The 17,802-nt window shown below is 35.2% G+C and overlaps 1 protein-coding gene across 1 annotated transcript; it reads left to right on the top strand.

Moving 5' to 3' along the window:
- The first annotated feature begins 891 nt into the window (after positions 1–891).
- Positions 892–16,389, top strand: LOC125649057 (15-hydroxyprostaglandin dehydrogenase [NAD(+)]-like). The gene is made up of 7 exons (XM_048876270.2): positions 892–1,140; positions 2,908–3,031; positions 4,025–4,137; positions 5,871–5,967; positions 8,586–8,662; positions 10,624–10,772; positions 15,222–16,389. The coding sequence occupies exons 1-7, from the start codon at positions 1,048–1,050 to the stop codon at positions 15,346–15,348; spliced, it is 780 nt and encodes a 259-aa protein (XP_048732227.1). The 5' UTR covers positions 892–1,047; the 3' UTR covers positions 15,349–16,389.
- The last annotated feature ends 1,413 nt before the right edge of the window (positions 16,390–17,802 follow it).

Here is a 17,802-nt window from a genome sequence, read left to right as displayed (position 1 = left end):
CAAGAACATAAAGTCATCAAATGTACAACTGCTTTGATGCGTGCGTGCGCACGTATATATGTTATTACATGCTAGTTATCCAGATTTACAGTATAATGTGTCAGTCTAATATGTCAGCTGTTTATACATGCGTCCTTTACGACAGAATATGAACTAGTTGATTGTGGGCTTTGCCAGAGCGCTCTCACCAGTTGTTCTTACCCTGCTTCTGTTGTCCTTTATGTATCTCTCTACCTAAGACATGCGCAGTGAGGGTAAACCCTGATGGATATACTGCTAATCCAGGCATGCGCAGTGAGGGTATACCCTGATGGATAAATAGCATATCCTATACCGCTAATCCAGACATGCGCAGTGAGGGTATACCCTGATGGTTGAATAACATCCTATACTGCTAACCCAGACATGCCACCCTTTTTACTTTCTTTTGCCATTTTGTCACTATGCGGTAATATCTCCATTATTAATCCTCCCCCTTAAAATAAAGTAATTATCTTATTAAGCCTGGTGGATCAGCTCATCGGACAAAAAGGACGTGCTTTGATTCGCCCCCGACGTATTGAATTACCAGCCAAGAAATTAAATAAACATGTAGTTTGTAGTATAAAAAACACTCGTAGTTTTAGCTTAGGGTTAATGCTTAGTTTTTACACACATATCGATTTAAAATATCGTGCGTTCTTGCACAACAGTGAAGTGTAGTAATGTATTTAAAGGATTTTCAAAATAGACATAAAAAGCCACTGCACTTCCTCCAGTTTATCATACACTGGAATTTCCGAACTCCTGATGCTGAATTCTTTGATCCGCCACTCATATGCCCAGGCATTGATATTTGACCCGCGGCATTTGTCAGCCAACCATTACAATAGAAACACAAATCATCTAACACACTCCGTTCTACATCATCCGCTGCTAGCCGTGCTTCTGCGTAAATATAAAATCTATTCGCTCAGCGGAGGAAGAGAGAGAGCTTTCGTTTCTCGGAATGATTCTCGCAGTATCGCTATCATCGCCGCTGGAGTAGGAGAGCCCCACTTCTGTACTATGGATCTAATGGGAAAGGTGGCCTTAGTGACGGGTGGCGCCCGGGGGTTGGGACGGACATTCACCGAGGCTCTGCTGGCACAGAGAGCAAAGGTCAGTCTAATTTCCCTGAACTGCCTATCTCTACAGTATTTCCTGTTGAATTAGATGTATGTACATACATATATATGTATCAGTTGTGAACAAATAACTAACATCACGTATGCATGTATGTATTGCATAAATATATCATTGAAATTTAAAAGTTTAATACCAATGTTGGTTTTTTAAATCTTATTTTATTTTTCTTTGTCAGAGCAAAAGTAATGTACATGTATGTTGAAATTTAGTTATTTGGAATTAGTTTGCAATTTAACGAAAATCAAAATGCCAAATATGTCCAATGTATTTAAAACCCACTTCTTATATGCTAAAGTGTCGGCACTATGAGAGAATCTAATTCTGTAAGACGATTTTGAGAGTCATTGAGTAGCTGGTGCGAAGTCATTTGTAATTTAATATAACGCCTATCATTTCGTCCTATCATACTAAGTGATTAGTACACGAAAACTCCTGATACTCAGGAAATTTTCAGAAGACATAAATGGTCTCAAATTTACTTGTGAATTATTTATCATCCACAATTCATAGACTTGTGAATATACATGTGCTTTGGTGTGATCGACTATACGCCTCACACCATCAGTTTTAAATGGAAGAAATCATAATTCAGTGTAAGTGATTAAGTTAAAATACACATGTATCAGTCCTACAACTCCACAGAATATTACAAGTTGAAAATTTTGAAAGTAATATTCTTGTTTGAGCACTTCTGAAAAAAAAAAAGTCTTGATGATGCTATCGTCCAACTAATACAAGGGTAACATTGTAATGCGAGATGCAGATAAAAGTATAAACCGTCATGCAGAAGACATTTGTGAACTCCATCACCTTCCTACTAGAGGGTGGCCTGTTTTAATTGACCACCAGATATTTTACAAAGTAAGGAAGCGTGTTGTATGTAGACGTGATCGTGTTAACGATCAAACTGAAACTGACATTTACTACATAATGAAACGAATACCATCAGATACGGCTCTGAAGCATTTTGAGGTCACATTCCAAAACGATTTTATGAATCAGAAATCTCAAATGACGAACGCAATAAAAAAGACCCTTTCAAACCAGATTACGTTTGATACGATTAACAATAAATAATTATCTTAGATCGTTTATTATATATTTTTGATTTATTGGTCATTCACATCGAAACAAAACGTAAAAAGAGACTGGTCTGAGAATGATAAGTATAGACGCCTAGATACATGTATCAAATCAGACCAATGCTGTGCCCTATATTGTCAACACGACACAAGACGTCAGCTTTATTCATTTCATATATATTCATTTATTTATTTGAACTGCACCCAACATGTTGGCATACAATCACATAAAGCACAATACTACAGAAAGAAATGCATGATCATACCAATAAGATTAAGAATTACAAAAGTGAGAGTGACAATATGAAATATTGAGATACAAGTATGTGTGTAACATGTTATGGACTATAATCTTCTACCACAGTTTTGCAAAAATGACAATACCGGAAATCTTTCGGTATACAAGGTTTCAATATCTACCGGTTTTAATTTCTAAAGACTAAAGAGTGTGAAGGAATTGTAAGTTTTGGTAAGTTTGATCACGCATGTTTATTGATACTCTGCTCTTCATCGTATTTCCTAATTTGACTACAGAAGTACAATTTATCAGACTTGTAAATCCGATATTCTGGAATTCCATATTGATACTTTTGAAATAAAATTTGTGTCTACACTAAGACAGGATATCTGCGAATATATTTCATACTTATCATTGTAGGTGTGTTTTTGTGATGTGAACGAGACTCTGGGATCAAAGACACTTCAAGAACTCCAGTCTAAGTATGGGGATAGAAACGTAATGTTCCAAGTATGTGACGTCACAAAGCAACAGCAAATGGAAAGTAAGTTTTGTATCATGCTGGATAATGATGATAATGTCATAGAATTAGATTCAATTAATCAAAAGAAAAAATGAACTGAGTAATTCGTATATGTATATGCTTCATACGGTAGTTATACTCAGAAGGATCTCCTCTACAATCTATGTCACAATTGAATGTCTGGGAAACGTCGAAGGCATTGAATATCCAATAAAGTATCGATTTGACAGAAATCACGTTTAGTGTCCGACATAACGCGGCACTGGTCATGACATAACCTAGCATATTTGTATGACCTAAGGCGAAATGACCCAGGAAACAGCACGCGAAACATTTCAGCACACATATGATGTTTTTGACAGTGACTAAATGTTTTATGTACAGATCTATCGTTTCTCGCCGCCAAGCCACAGACCGATTCAAAACGTCACAAGATCATTTCCAGATTTTAACTATTTTTTTTGCAACTTCAGACTACGCAATAAATTTCATCGTTCAATTTTGATATATTGCGATAATTTGAAGTGGGGTTCCTGAAAGTAACGAGAGAAATTAGATGTAAAATATGATACCTCTGCCGTTTATTTTACGATATAATTGATTTCAAAGATGGTTCTCTGAGACTTGCCCTTGCGTGAAAATCTGGACAACAGGTGGATTACCGACTACACGTTCCCTTATTGTTGTGATCTCATGCATATGTAGCATTGGTTACAGAGTTAATGTGCTTTTTTTTTTTATCATATGTAGCATTGGTTACAGAGTTTATGTGGGTTTTTTTTATCATATGTAGCATTGGTTACAGAGTTAATGTGGGTTTTTTTAACATATGTATCATTGGTTACAGAGTTAATGTGGGTTGTTTTTTTATCATATGTAGCATTGGTTACAGAGTTAATGCGGTTTTTTTTATCATATGTAGCATTGGTTACAGAGTTAATGTGGGTTTTTTTTATCATATGTAGCATTGGTTACAGAGTTAATGTGGTTTTTTGTTATCAAACCATTTTCTAGATTTATTTCAAAGTGTCAAAGAAAAGTTGGGCTGTCTGGATATCGTCTGCAATAATGCTGGGATCGGAGGAGAGACACATCCTTTATGGGAGAAAGCCGTGGATGTTAACTTGGTAAAGATGCATGAAACTTTTTTGCAATTCATTATATCTCATATACTCAAACACCATTGGTAGGGTATAATTTTAGAAAGCAAAACAAGATTGTTACAAGAACACTCACTACTTTCTCATTGAAATTAGATAAAGGAATAGTAAAAAAAAAACCAACAACAACACTGGAACGAACAAGTGTCTTCGTTTCATTATGTTGCATCGGGTGGACAGAGAGAAGAGATTGGGAGTGTAAAGTGTAAACGTTCTTGACGAAGCATTGCATACTCGCTCAAAGTACTATTCATATAAAATCACGGTTTCCAATTTAACGCATACCGTGGTGACTGGGAAACGTCATAGTAAAAGAGTAAATCAATTTAGTAGGAACAACCAACATTGTCGTTATTATTATATTTTGTAAGTTTTTACAAGCCTGTTGTTCTAATCCGATATGATGCCTCTCTTGTCGATTGTTTAGCCATCGTGGCCATTGTTTCGGATATATTCGAAACTAGAAACTTTGATTAAGCATTCGCAGGAACGAAGACGGCTGATAATGCTGTGTCTAAATGTGGGTTTGGTTTCATTTTAAATCCTATTCAGCGGTGCTAGTGAGGTCATCATTGATGACATTTAACTTGAATTACGGTAAATTGTTCAAATGACAATTGTATTGAAACTTTTAAACGGACTTCACTATTATAATTGTTGATGGTGTCTAACTGGACTCTCTCTCTCTCTCTCTCTCTCTCTCTCTCTCTCTCTCTCTCTCTCTCTCTCTCTCTCTCTCTCTCTCTATATATATATATATATATACGTCACACATAATTAACACTTCGCACGAAGAAAAAATTCATTAGCCTGTCAAAAACAATAAAAATGTAATTTGCAGTGTGTATACGTTTGTAGATTTAGTGCTAGTTTTTCTGTACATCCTTTACTTTTATAAGTATTTTTTGTATGTCTTGAGGAAGGGACAAGTCTTCCCAAAATATTGACAATCTAGTTGTTCGTGTCGTTGGTTATTTTAGTGTTTTAAAGAATTTTGGTATTTGATCTTGTATCCACTTATATAGTGAGCGAGGTAATAACGCCATCGACAATATTGATTGGAGGTTCGGATGAACCAAACACAATGGTCGTAAGTTTAAGTTAAAACAACTCTGGTACTATATACTCAATTCCTCACGGTTGCATATGATAAAACATCTCATAATGACTAAATTGAAATGAAGTCGAGAAAAATGAAATTTTGTTTTCCACAATAGTATTTCGAAATATCGGATCCCGCTGTGAGTTATACGAATGCTCATCGGGAAAAAATGGCGACTGAAACTTTTCCGTTTAAGTTTTCCGGCATGGGAAATTACTCTGTATGAAGAACTGCCGAAATACCCTGTATAAGGAGCCATGCAATTACTCCACATACAGGCCTATATGGGAACCGCCAAATTACGAAATGACCCTGTATAAAAAAAACACCTACGAAATTGCTTGGAAATGTGATATCAATCTGTATGGGGAACTGCCAAAAATAGTCTATATGATGGTCGGTAATGTAAATCTGAGGCGAAACACGTTCCCATGGGTCGTTCTCCTCGTCTACCCGGAATGATTTTCCACAGTGGAACAAGTCAATTAAAAATGTAGAGATTGTGGAGAAAATCACGTGATGTACATTCATGAATCAAATCACATTTGAGTTTTAAAGTCTGATGTGAATACAAGCTGTATAATATGTGTATTTTTAGAAAGGGTCAACTCGAGGAACGTTATTAGCTCTCGATCACATGAGGACGGACAGAGGAGGAAATGGCGGTGTCATCGTCAATGTGTCGTCTGCTGCAGGTACAAACAACATTGTGATGTATTTTGGTCATAATTCTGTGAAAGTCTTAATTTTTTACGCTTCTGTTGATAACAAATTTGTTAGTTCTTTGTCATGATGCACACAAACTATTTAAACCTCAGTTAATATGGAGCGCCAAATTAACATAAACTCAAATAATTGAAGATATCTTCAATTCATTTGATGCGCGCAACAATTGAATTAAAGATCTCTTCAAATAATTAATGATATCTTCAATTCTGAATTATTGCGCGCATTAATTGAATTGATGATAGCATTAATTCTTCAGCTGAATTGATGCGGCCTTTAATTGAATTAATGATCTCTTCAAATGAATTAATGATATCAACAATTGAATTGATGCGCGCTACAATTCAATTGAAGAAAGCAATAACTGATATAATGCGCGCATTAAATCAATTGATGAGAGCAATAATTGAATTGATGCGCGCATTAATTCATTTGATGAGAGCTATAATTGATTTAATGCGCGCATTAATTCAATTATTGCTCTCTTCAATTTAATGAATGATATCTTTAATTCATTTGAAGACAGCAATAATTCTTTTAGAGAGAGCAACTATATAATTAAAGATATCTTCAATTCAACATATCCACAATTGAATTAATGATCTCTTTAATTGAATTGTTGCTCTCTTTAAAAGAATTGATGCGCGCATTAATTCCTTATACAAAAGAATTGTAAATGATTTAAAGATATCTTCAATTGAATTAAAGAGATCATCAAATTATTTATACCGAGCTCTAAATTAATTATTGCGAGCAATAATTCTACTAAATTGATGCTCTCATCAAATGAATTGAAGAGAGCAATAATTGAATTAATGCACGCATCAAATCTATTATTGCTCTCATTATTTGAATTAATGCGCGCATCAATTGAATTGAAGAGAGCAATAATTGAATTAATGCGCGCATCAAATATATTATTGCTCTCATTATTTGAATTAATGCGCGCATCAATTGAATTGAAGAGAGCAATAATTGAATTGAAGCGCGCATTAATTCATTTGATGAGAGCAATAATTGATTTAATGCGCGCATTAATTCAATTAAAGAGAGCAATAATTGAATTGATGATATCTTCAAATAATTGAAGATATCTTCAATTATTTGAGTTTATGTTAATTTGGCGCTCCATAAGTTAATTTCATTGACAGCTGTGTTCATTTACACAAAATGTAGCTTCGACTTTCCCTAGTATAGAACTTCCCCCCGAAAAAAAAAACTTGGTCCGGGTTGGACCATGCAGTGCATCATTTTAAAATTAAAACATTAATTTGATAAGACAAAAATTAAATTTTAGCATAAGATTTCACGTGACGTTGTCACGTTATACATTCTAGTAATAGAACCGGAAACGGATAAAATTGATAAAAGTGTGCTGTCATGAAGGAGGAGGTCTATTTTATACTGGGGCGCTTTTTCTTGGGGGCAGTTATTCAACTTTCGCATTAGCGGATTATGATATTTTGGGGCAATGCTTACGACTTTCATATCCTGTTTAACGAACAACAGAAAAACATTTTATCGTTCTTATCTTTCAGTATTCTATTTTGAAAATAGATTCATGTACCAACAAGAACTTAAAACATAGATATTATTCACTTGTAAACTGAAAATCACCTGACCTTGACTTGCTTCCATATTTGCACGATGGTTAAGAGAAATAGTCTTAGAAGGACAAACTAAAAACGCATAAAACAAACCAGTATTTAATATAGGTAAGCGTTATTTTTCATATTTATTCAAATATAAGGTAATATTAACCAGAAATTTTTCAGCAATTTCAACATTGCCGCGAAAAAGTTCGCGGAATTCGTGGAATTTGTATAGTCGTCACTAATAATCGGATCTAACATAATTGAAGCAAAATTTGCCTTCATAGTTGCAAATGACAAACAATGATTACCATTGGGTTTCAATAGCGAAAAACACAGTGAATGCAATATTTAGTCATTCCGGTGTCTCTAATCATTTTGGTCGTGCAATGTATTTTTATACAAAATGACCGATCAGCTATTGTTTCGTAGACCCTACTACATGTAATTAGTTCCGATGTTTTAGATTATTATACCCCCCGCAACAAAGTGGGGGGGGGGGGGGGGTAATGGAATCGGGTTGTCCGTCTGTAGACGCAATGGTTTCCGGGCTCTAAAGGGTTACCTTTTCCACCTACAGTCACCATAACATACATATAGACTACATGGGACGAAGATGTTCCCTATCGATTCTGGGGTCAAAAGGTCAAACGCACTGAACATCGAGGTAGCAATATGGTTTCCGGGCTCTAAAGCGTTACCCTTTCCACCTACAGTCACCATATCATACATATGGACTACCCATGGGACGAAGATGTTCCCTATCGAATTTGGGGTCAATAGGTCAGAGGTCAAGCGCACTCCTAGAGAAGAGACTACCCTTTTTTGTCATGTCCTTTCTTTTTTACTGGAAAGAGGTAATTTATACCTATTAACAACACCCTTTGGGAGATTGGGGTAAGCGGGGGGTATTCTTAGTGAGTATTGCTCACAGTACCTTTTGTTCAATTATGTGATAAAATAATTAAACTAATGACCTTGTGTTATCGTTTCAGGCTTGAACGTGAATCCTCTCTGTCCTGTCTACAGCGCAACAAAGGCAGCCATTATCGCGCTAACACGTAGTTTGGCGGTAAGGGATAGATAATACCTCAATCATTTCGTCATAAGATATCACTGATGTTAGAATTTTAGTGGTCATTAATCATGCTGGAATTGACATAACCAATTCACCGATTTTGCCGAACATTTCACACGTTTTATATCTGTACATGTTGGCGTTCATACGTAGAAATGAGTTCTGTAACAGCAAAATTAGGAGAGAAAAAACCCCAAACCAACAGCTTTAAAAAGTTAAGTCAAAAGCTTTCATTCTGAAATCTTCACTTTGCACTTAACATACTAGAGTAGTGTGATAAAGTGATCATTAATCATGCTGGAATTGACATAACAAGTGCACCGATTTTGCCGAACATCTGACACATTTTCTATCTACATGTTGGCGTTCAAATGTAGTGAGGAGCTCTGTAACAGCAAAATTAAAATAAAAACCTCTAAAACATGATAAGCTACAGATCTTAGGTTTCGTTTTTGGCTTGGATCGACATTGCAAAGTCTCCTGTTATCAAGCGTTTTTGTGTGTACATTGCTTAACGGGATGAAACGAAAACGAATTCCATGTTGATAAAGGATTCCATCTGCTTCAGGAGGAAGACCACATGTAATTCTAATGACGTGATGTTTTAACAATCGGGCCTTTTTGCCGATAATCATACACACGCATGCACATACACACTTTATTTAAGAATAAAATTTCACTTTTGAAAATATATGGGGGCATGAACTACGGCGCTTTACGCCAGCATTCTTCATGAAGAACATTAGCGCTCCATGAAAAATATTCTGGCTTGAAGCGTCGCCGTTCATACTCTCAAAATTGAAATTTATTTTTCATATTTACATTTTACTTTCAATTCTGTCAGAATATTCCCAGCCGTTAAAATAGTCGCACTATATTTATCAAGATTCATGCGTACATCATTCACATTCATGGGGAAATAGCGATGGTTTCGAGATACATCCGATTTATTTCCCTTTGGAGAACTTTCCTACATAGCAAGGCGCAAAACAATTTGTTAACATGCGGGAATGGGACAAATATTCATCACTGCATAAGTGAATGTATACTCAGTAAGTTTCTCACATGCTATTTCATCACCTGAATTCGACTGATACACAAACTAAGTAAGTGTAAGTAAATGCATAGAACTCTTATCATATCACGTTATTTCGTTGGTCGTAGATACATGTATCATATCCAGGGTATTGCTTGCAAATATGACATTGTTTATATGTTTCTAATTTAATATAACACTTTTTTCGATAGTATTTTGTATTTCCTCCACTCAATTTTACATAGTGAAGGAGAAGTCGCTTTTAAATACATTTTATTGCTTTCCTCACTGACTGTAGGTTCACTCTGTCCCAATTAGGCCACTAGATGTACCTCCTACAAAGAAGAGCTCTTATCTCGAAACTAGCATATTGGTAAAGATATCGAAGGGAAACAAATTGGAAGTGTAGATACATATACTTGAAATTTGTAGGCGAACTTTCATTCTTTATGTGGTACGGACATATACCCTCGAAGTTTGGTAAACCTCTAGGAACTAGAGAATATCTACATTTCCAATGTTTTTGTCTTTTATATCTTTACAAATTGTGATAGGCATTTCCCCATGAACGCACTGCAGCGGTAGCTCAGGAGTAGAGCGCGGTAGGTCGTGAGTTCGAGTCCCGCTCGTGCCATGGCCTTGTGAAACCTAAGACGTAAATATAGGTAGTGATCGCTTCTTCACCAAACGCTCGGCATTTAGAAGGGTCTTTCAGATATGACCTTAAAAACGTAGGCAAAGCTGCGCGGCATGTGACACGTTAATAACCCTCTCTGCTACAGCCCTAAGTGCTAAGCATAGTGACTCTCCACCAACAGCTAGTGACGTCTCAGTATGAGTTAGAAATTCTCGACGGGACGTAATTCAACTGAACAAATATGACGGACCCGAGATAAAGTACACCGGGTTCTATTTTCAGATGAATACCGATGTGAAGTCAGCTGGTGTGAGATTAAATGTACTGTGTCCAGCGTTCGTAGATACCGATCTGGTTAAAGAAATGAATGACGACAACTGCTTAGACGTCACAAAAGCTCATCATTTCATAGACGTTATCGGAGTGATGACGTAAGTATCTCCTGTAATACTATATTAATCATATACTGATACTTCAGTATACCTTTATAGGGACATGTGTGCACTTGGTAATTTACAGAAAATTTCAAAATATCTGAATTAAAATCGTATATTATAAAAGAATTATTTCGCCTTAATTGCTCACAGTTAAATATATTAGGCAGCACTTTATGAGAAATAGAAAATTGTGTTTCTCTATATGACCTCCATATATTAGCCAGGTATTAACGTAAACATATAGGAAACACACATGATATAGAATATGTTGTTTCTGTCCTTAATTATACATGTATGTGGTGATCAGGCAAGTATAAGACAATTTTTATTACTATTTTTACTATATTACTTTGAGCAATATGTCCATCAGTTACATACATACATACATACAAAATTCAATATGCCCATCAGTTATATACATACATACATACAAAATTCAATATGCCCATCAGTTACATGCATACATACATACAAAATTCAATATGCCCATCAGTTATTTTCATACATACATACAAAATTCAATATGCCCATCAGTTACATGCATACAAAATTCAATATGCCCATCAGTTATTTTCATACATACATACAAAATTCAATATGCCCATCAGTTACATCCATACATACAAAATTCAATATGCCCATCAGTTATATACATCCATACATACAAAATTCAATATGCCCATCAATTACATAGCATACATACAAAATTCAATATGCCCATCAGTTACATACATACAAAATTCAACATGTCCATCAGTTACATACATCCATACAAATTCAATATGCCCATCAATTACATACATACATACATACAAAATTCAATATGCCCATCAGTTACATACATACATACAAAATTCAATATGTCCATCAGTTACATACATACAAAATTCAACATGTCCATCAGTTACATACATCCATACAAATTCAATATGCCCATCAATTACATACATACATACATACAAAATTCAATATGCCCATCAGTTACATACATACATACAAAATTCAATATGTCCATCAGTTACATACATACATAATTCAATATGTCCATCAGTTACATAGCATACATACAAAATCCAAGGCACAATATTTAGCGTACACAATATACATAGCATATAATGACAAGAGTAAATTACACACATATATATATATATATATATATATATATATACCAAAAACAATGTTTACAAATACAAATTAAAAAGAAAGAAAGAAAAAGATCTTAGTCAACATTTAGCAAGTCACCAAGTATTTCAGCTTTCTGTAGGAATTTCCCTAAATTACTTAATTCACTGACATTTTCTGTAGACAAGAATTGTAGAAGTTCATACATACTTGGCTTATACCAGTAATACTTTTTAATATGTAATTCCCTATACTCATCAGAAAGTGAACATTTCAAAATAAAGTGGTACTCATCTTCAATCTCCAAATGACAAACATTAAGAATTATTGACAGAGGGCGAGATTTGCTGATCCCTCTTCATCCTTTTTGAGAAGAAATATCAAACAGTATTATTACAATGTAGTTTCTTATGTTCCGTTATATAAATGGCCGGGGCATATTTCGTCTTCTGTCCGTCCGTCCCTGATTGTGCGTTTAATATCTTACCATGGTCGTCCATGTGACCTTTTAGTATACCCAATATCAATTTAGCAATAAAATGCTCCTAAATTCTAGAGAATCCTTCGGTCATTATTGAACGCAACTTTTATCTATACCGAAACGTTATTCACCTATTCTCATATAATGTGGACACTTTACTGATTAACCTGTCTCCTAGCCTTGAGCATCCATTTCCTAGTATTTTGATACCTTAACGTGCACTATTCCACTAAGGCAAATTTTCATCCTTTTTCTAGTATTTTGATACCTTAACGTGCAATAGTCCAGATATGACTAATCGATCAGATCAGTAATCGATCACTAATCGATAGTAATCGAACACTTGTCGATTGATTACATATACTAATCGATCACTAATCGATCAAACTCTTTGGAGAGTTTGATCGATTACTGATCGATAACTGATCGATTACTTTCAATCGATTACTGATTGTTGTAACAAAACTGTTACAATTCCATAAAGATATCATGGGTACTATAATACTTCCAGCAAAATGTTGTTTACAATTTTGTTAAATACATGTATATGTATCTTGAGAACAAATTTTGATTAACTTTTTTGTTCATAAAAAAATCGATTATATTCCTGTAAAATCAAAGAACAACAACACTCTTTCGCAATGACACTACTTATAATTTTCAGTAATTTACACCTATGTATCAAAATATTGCATCAAAGGTGAAGTTTGTCGTGATAGAAAATATGTGTAGACTATGCACGCAATGCGTATTTCGCTGCCATTCAGAGATAGAGATCGACTTTGAAGTCGCTCATCTCCGACAGATTGAAAAAATACGGGAAATTGCATTGCTTTGGCCTGACCAAAATAAATCTTCAAATATCAGAAAATGTGATAATTTGCGGTTTTTAACTCTGTGAAAACTTCTACTACACGAAAGCTTACCATTGGATGCAACGTTGTCGCAAATAGTAAACCCAACACAAAAAAATTTGTATCAAAAATCACTGGGCCAGAAAGGTGGATTAGTTCAGATCATGGTCCCTGAGGTAGGGTAGGACCTCAATAGGGATCAAAGTTTTACATGGAAATGTATAAGGAGAATTTAAAAAAATATTTTCAAGATGAACTTGGCTAGAAAAGTGGAAATTTACATAAAAGCTTCCTGTCTTACACGTACAGTTGATTAAAGTTTTTTGGGGGGGGGGGGGGGGGGGGGGGTAGGATGGGCCACAATATCGATCAAAATTAAATATGAGAATATACAGGAAATTGATTAAACAATTCTTAAAAACATACATGTATTCTTTTCGAAAATGATGCAAATGTTCGCAAGTTCTGTGGATTCATTTTTTTTTTTATGCCCATGCGACTGGTCGAGGGCATATATTGTCCTGTCTGTCTGAAATTTAATTTTGTTCGTAACGTTAGAGTGGTAAGTGATAGGGATTTCATATGCGCATTCATTGTGACATGGTTTTTCCTTTAGTAAAATTGTTAAACTTATGACCTTGACCCACTTTTAAGAAATCGTAATATATCAAATATATTCTGAATCTTTAAGGTAGGGCTGTTATATGTTATATACAGGCACGACCGTTCAATCAATACCAGATGTATGACCTTGTGACCTTGAATTTGGAGTTTTTGACCTGCGTTAGGAAATCTGAACTTATTGAGTATCTCCTAAACTATTGAATGGTAGGCGTTCATAATTTGAATAAAGATCCCTTATGGTAAGGTCTTACATGTCATACATGACCTTTGACCATGTGATCTTGGCCAATTGTGAATGATATGACTCTCATATGTCATATATATTTTATGTATATAGATTCTTTATGACAAGACCTTGTGATACCACGGTGTTTGACCTTGTGACTTTGACCTTGAAGGATGACCTACTTTTATAATATCTTACCCACTCAATATCTCCCGAACTATGGAAGGTAGAACTTTAATATTTTGTATATAGATTTCTTATGACAATACCTTTCATTTCATACCATGATATGTGTAACCTTGACTTTCTTGCAGAACAGCTAGGTCACGTGAGTCATATTGGTGTTGAGGTGTCCCCATGTTGTGTGAATTCATGTTGTTATATCGGGACCCTTTGAAATTTTTCATTAGAATAAAAATTGAATTAAATTAAATCTTTTAAAATTCACAATAGCTGAACCACAGCAAGGTCAAGTAACTCAGGTGAGCGATTTAAAAATGATAGATACCCTGCTCATCATAGAAACATATAGATTTTTAAAAATGTTTGTGAACAGTACTATTTACCCAAGTTTAAAGAATACAGTATGTCAAAAATATGTTAGACTTCTGTTCACCTCCCCTCAACATTATTTCTGACACCACTAAAAATAGCGCGCAATGCACTGAATGAAAAGCGCATTGAAAGGCGATTATTTAACTGCAACTTCAATCGAATTCTGTGCTTACAACACAAGTACAGGTATTACCTTCGGAATGGAATTTTGAATGACAAAATAGTGGTTTAAGAAAAAAAAGTAAGCATATCAAATTTTCAGAGAGGGAAGGGTCACTGTTCAATATCAAAAACAATAATAGGATTTTATTCAGAATGGGCTTCAATGTGGCTTGTCAAAGACGGTACCATTTAGTAAGATAAACTGTTTATACAGAAAAGTAGATTATCTTTAAGACCCAACACATGCATGTCTTACAATAAAATGTTTATGATAGTTAAACGAATATCTCTCTTTGAAAAGTAAACAAATCGCCTAGCTGTCTAAAATACTTGATCCACATGGCTGGCGGAGATCGTTGTCTACTTCGAATGTGAATTGTGAAAGGTTTGAAAAGTAAAACGTTTATTTTTTTCAACAGCAAAGAAGAAACTGCAGAAAGTTTCATGGAACTGGTGTGTGACATAAATCAAAATGGAGCAGTACTAAAGTGTTCGAAAATAGATGGTAAACAATACACTTCGATAGAGGTGAAACCTATCACGTGACAACAGGGCTGATATATCAGTTGTCAGAAGCAGCATTTTATCACGGAATTTGTTTTAACGCGATACCAAATTGGTATATATACACACAGTTATTTTTTCTTTCTTTTTCGAAAGCAACAAGGTTTGAGTTTTAGAAATACACAAAGACCCGAGGATTAGGTTTCACAGGAAATCTTTAAAGTGTTGATACATTTACCTTTCTTTGACAATGCGTTTATTTTTAAAAACAATAAAATGCTTTCTTTGTTGTTTCATCGGGTGATGAAGATACATGTAGCTAGCATTGCAGAAAAAATTTACATAACCCGCACAATGTAAAAAAAAATTTGCAATGCTAGTTACCTTCATCACCGGATGAAACAAAAAAGAGTTTATATTATTTATAAGTATTGTTTTAAGATATAAACCAGATTTAAGAACTTAAATATCATATGTTTGACCCATTTGTTGCGTTAAACGGAGCAGCCAATGCACCCTTTGACCCCAATGACGCTCCATATTTGGTAATGATTACACAAACAGGTGGTACTGAAAAACCGGATCGAACTAGCTTACAACAAACATGCAATCATTGTATGATGAAAGCAATGTCAATTTCAATAGACACATAAGGGAAAAGATTCTGTCATTGTATCATAACGCTGTACATGTCTGAAAGTTTTTGTAGATACATATACATATAATAGCACATGCTAATTTTATCACACACAGACTTGCCGAATTATGTGTTTGTTTATATCTAAAAATGTATATGTATTCAATATAAAATGTGTCAGTATGTATATACTTGTGTATTTTTTTTTTCATTTCCTGAAAACATTATTACATGTATGATGATATTTTGTGAAAGTTTAGTATCACCATGTCGTAATTTAATAGTACATGCTCATGCCTCCATGAAGTAAAAACAAAATTTCTCCTTACTTTGGAAATTCTTGAATAGATATAATTTGCTCACTGTTGCATGTATATATGTACACATGTATGTATCAGGGCTTATATATTACAACTATACAGTAAAATTAAATATGAATTACTTCGTCTTATGTTTCTGTTTACACTGTCTGTAGAACTTTTAACATTTTCAACCAAAGAAATGTATCTATACATCGTTGAACACCGCCACATTCAAACCAGTCTGTCATATGTAACATAACTTTGAGAGCGGATTTACATTGCATTAATTGCTTTTCAATCTCTATTATTATACTTTCATGTAAAATATTCGAATCTTATTGGTTGAGAGGCATTTGAAAAAACTTATTGTTACCTCTGAGAACAGAAAGCACGCGCCCCAGGGTGATAATATCTAGCAACGGGTAACAGTACTTGACAACGGGTGATATTATAAAAAATTATCACATGCGTCAAATTTATGCGCGTACGGTTCGCCGTAGATTGTTAGACGACGTCATTTGAGCGTTTGTAATAAACGGGAATACCCGCATCGATATACGAAATGTCGCATGACAGTGATTGATCAAATGTCAACAGACGTAAGTTTTTCTGCTTTCCTGTTTACATAACATTCAATATAATAAAACAAATGTTGCATGTAGTTGAGGGTAACATTGAAATTTTCACCCCTCGCGAAACCATTGTCAACCTTAGCTACGCCTCGGTTGACAATAGTTTTTTCGGGGTGAAAATTTTCAATGTTACCCTCAACTAGGCCTAAATGCAATATTTATATACTACTCAAAATTTGATAAGGATCACTAGGTTATATGTGTGTATTTTACCTCTAACATAACAAAAGACATAATTTTGACTCAGAAACGTGTTTACTCAGGTTATGAATGAAAATTCATGAACGGCATGAACTTTTATCAATACGGAATGCTTGAAATCTGATAACAACACCAAAAGGCATTTCATTACAAAAAGTTAACAGCAAACCAGAGAAAGAATTACACAGTTTTTGGGGATAGTCCATCATTACGCTTAGTCGATGAAGTGTCAATACCAGGTATGGCCTCCCCTTGCATCAATGACGGCTTGACAACGTCGAGCCATGCTGTCAATAAGCACCCGGATGTTTCCAATGGGAAGGTTGTTCCACTTCCACGAGGGCGTTTCCGAGCTCTGCCAAAGTCGTGGGTTGTGCTCTACGGCGTGAAAGGGCAACTTGCAACTCAATCGGGTTCAAGTCCGACGAGCGCGCTGGCCAGTCCATACGGACAATTGTCTCCTGCTGAAGGTACTGCTCCACCACCCTGGTGCGATGAGGACGGGCGTTATCCATCAGGATGAACTCAGGGCCAACAGCACCAGCGTAGGGTCTGACGTAAACATCGAGGATCTCATCCCGGTACCGCACCCCCGTCATTGTTCCTCTCTCCAGGACATGAAGATCTGTTCTTCCATCCCTGCTGATTCCACCCCAGACCATAATGGAACCACCACCATAACGGTCATGTTCACTGATCTTGGCATCATGGAAACGTTCACGTT

This window comes from Ostrea edulis, chromosome 1 (assembly GCF_947568905.1).
Source record: "Ostrea edulis chromosome 1, xbOstEdul1.1, whole genome shotgun sequence".
In the NCBI taxonomy this organism is placed as follows: Eukaryota; Metazoa; Mollusca; class Bivalvia; order Ostreida; family Ostreidae; genus Ostrea; species Ostrea edulis.
Note: the sequence above shows the minus strand (reverse complement) of the source record. Positions and strands in the feature narration are given on the sequence as shown.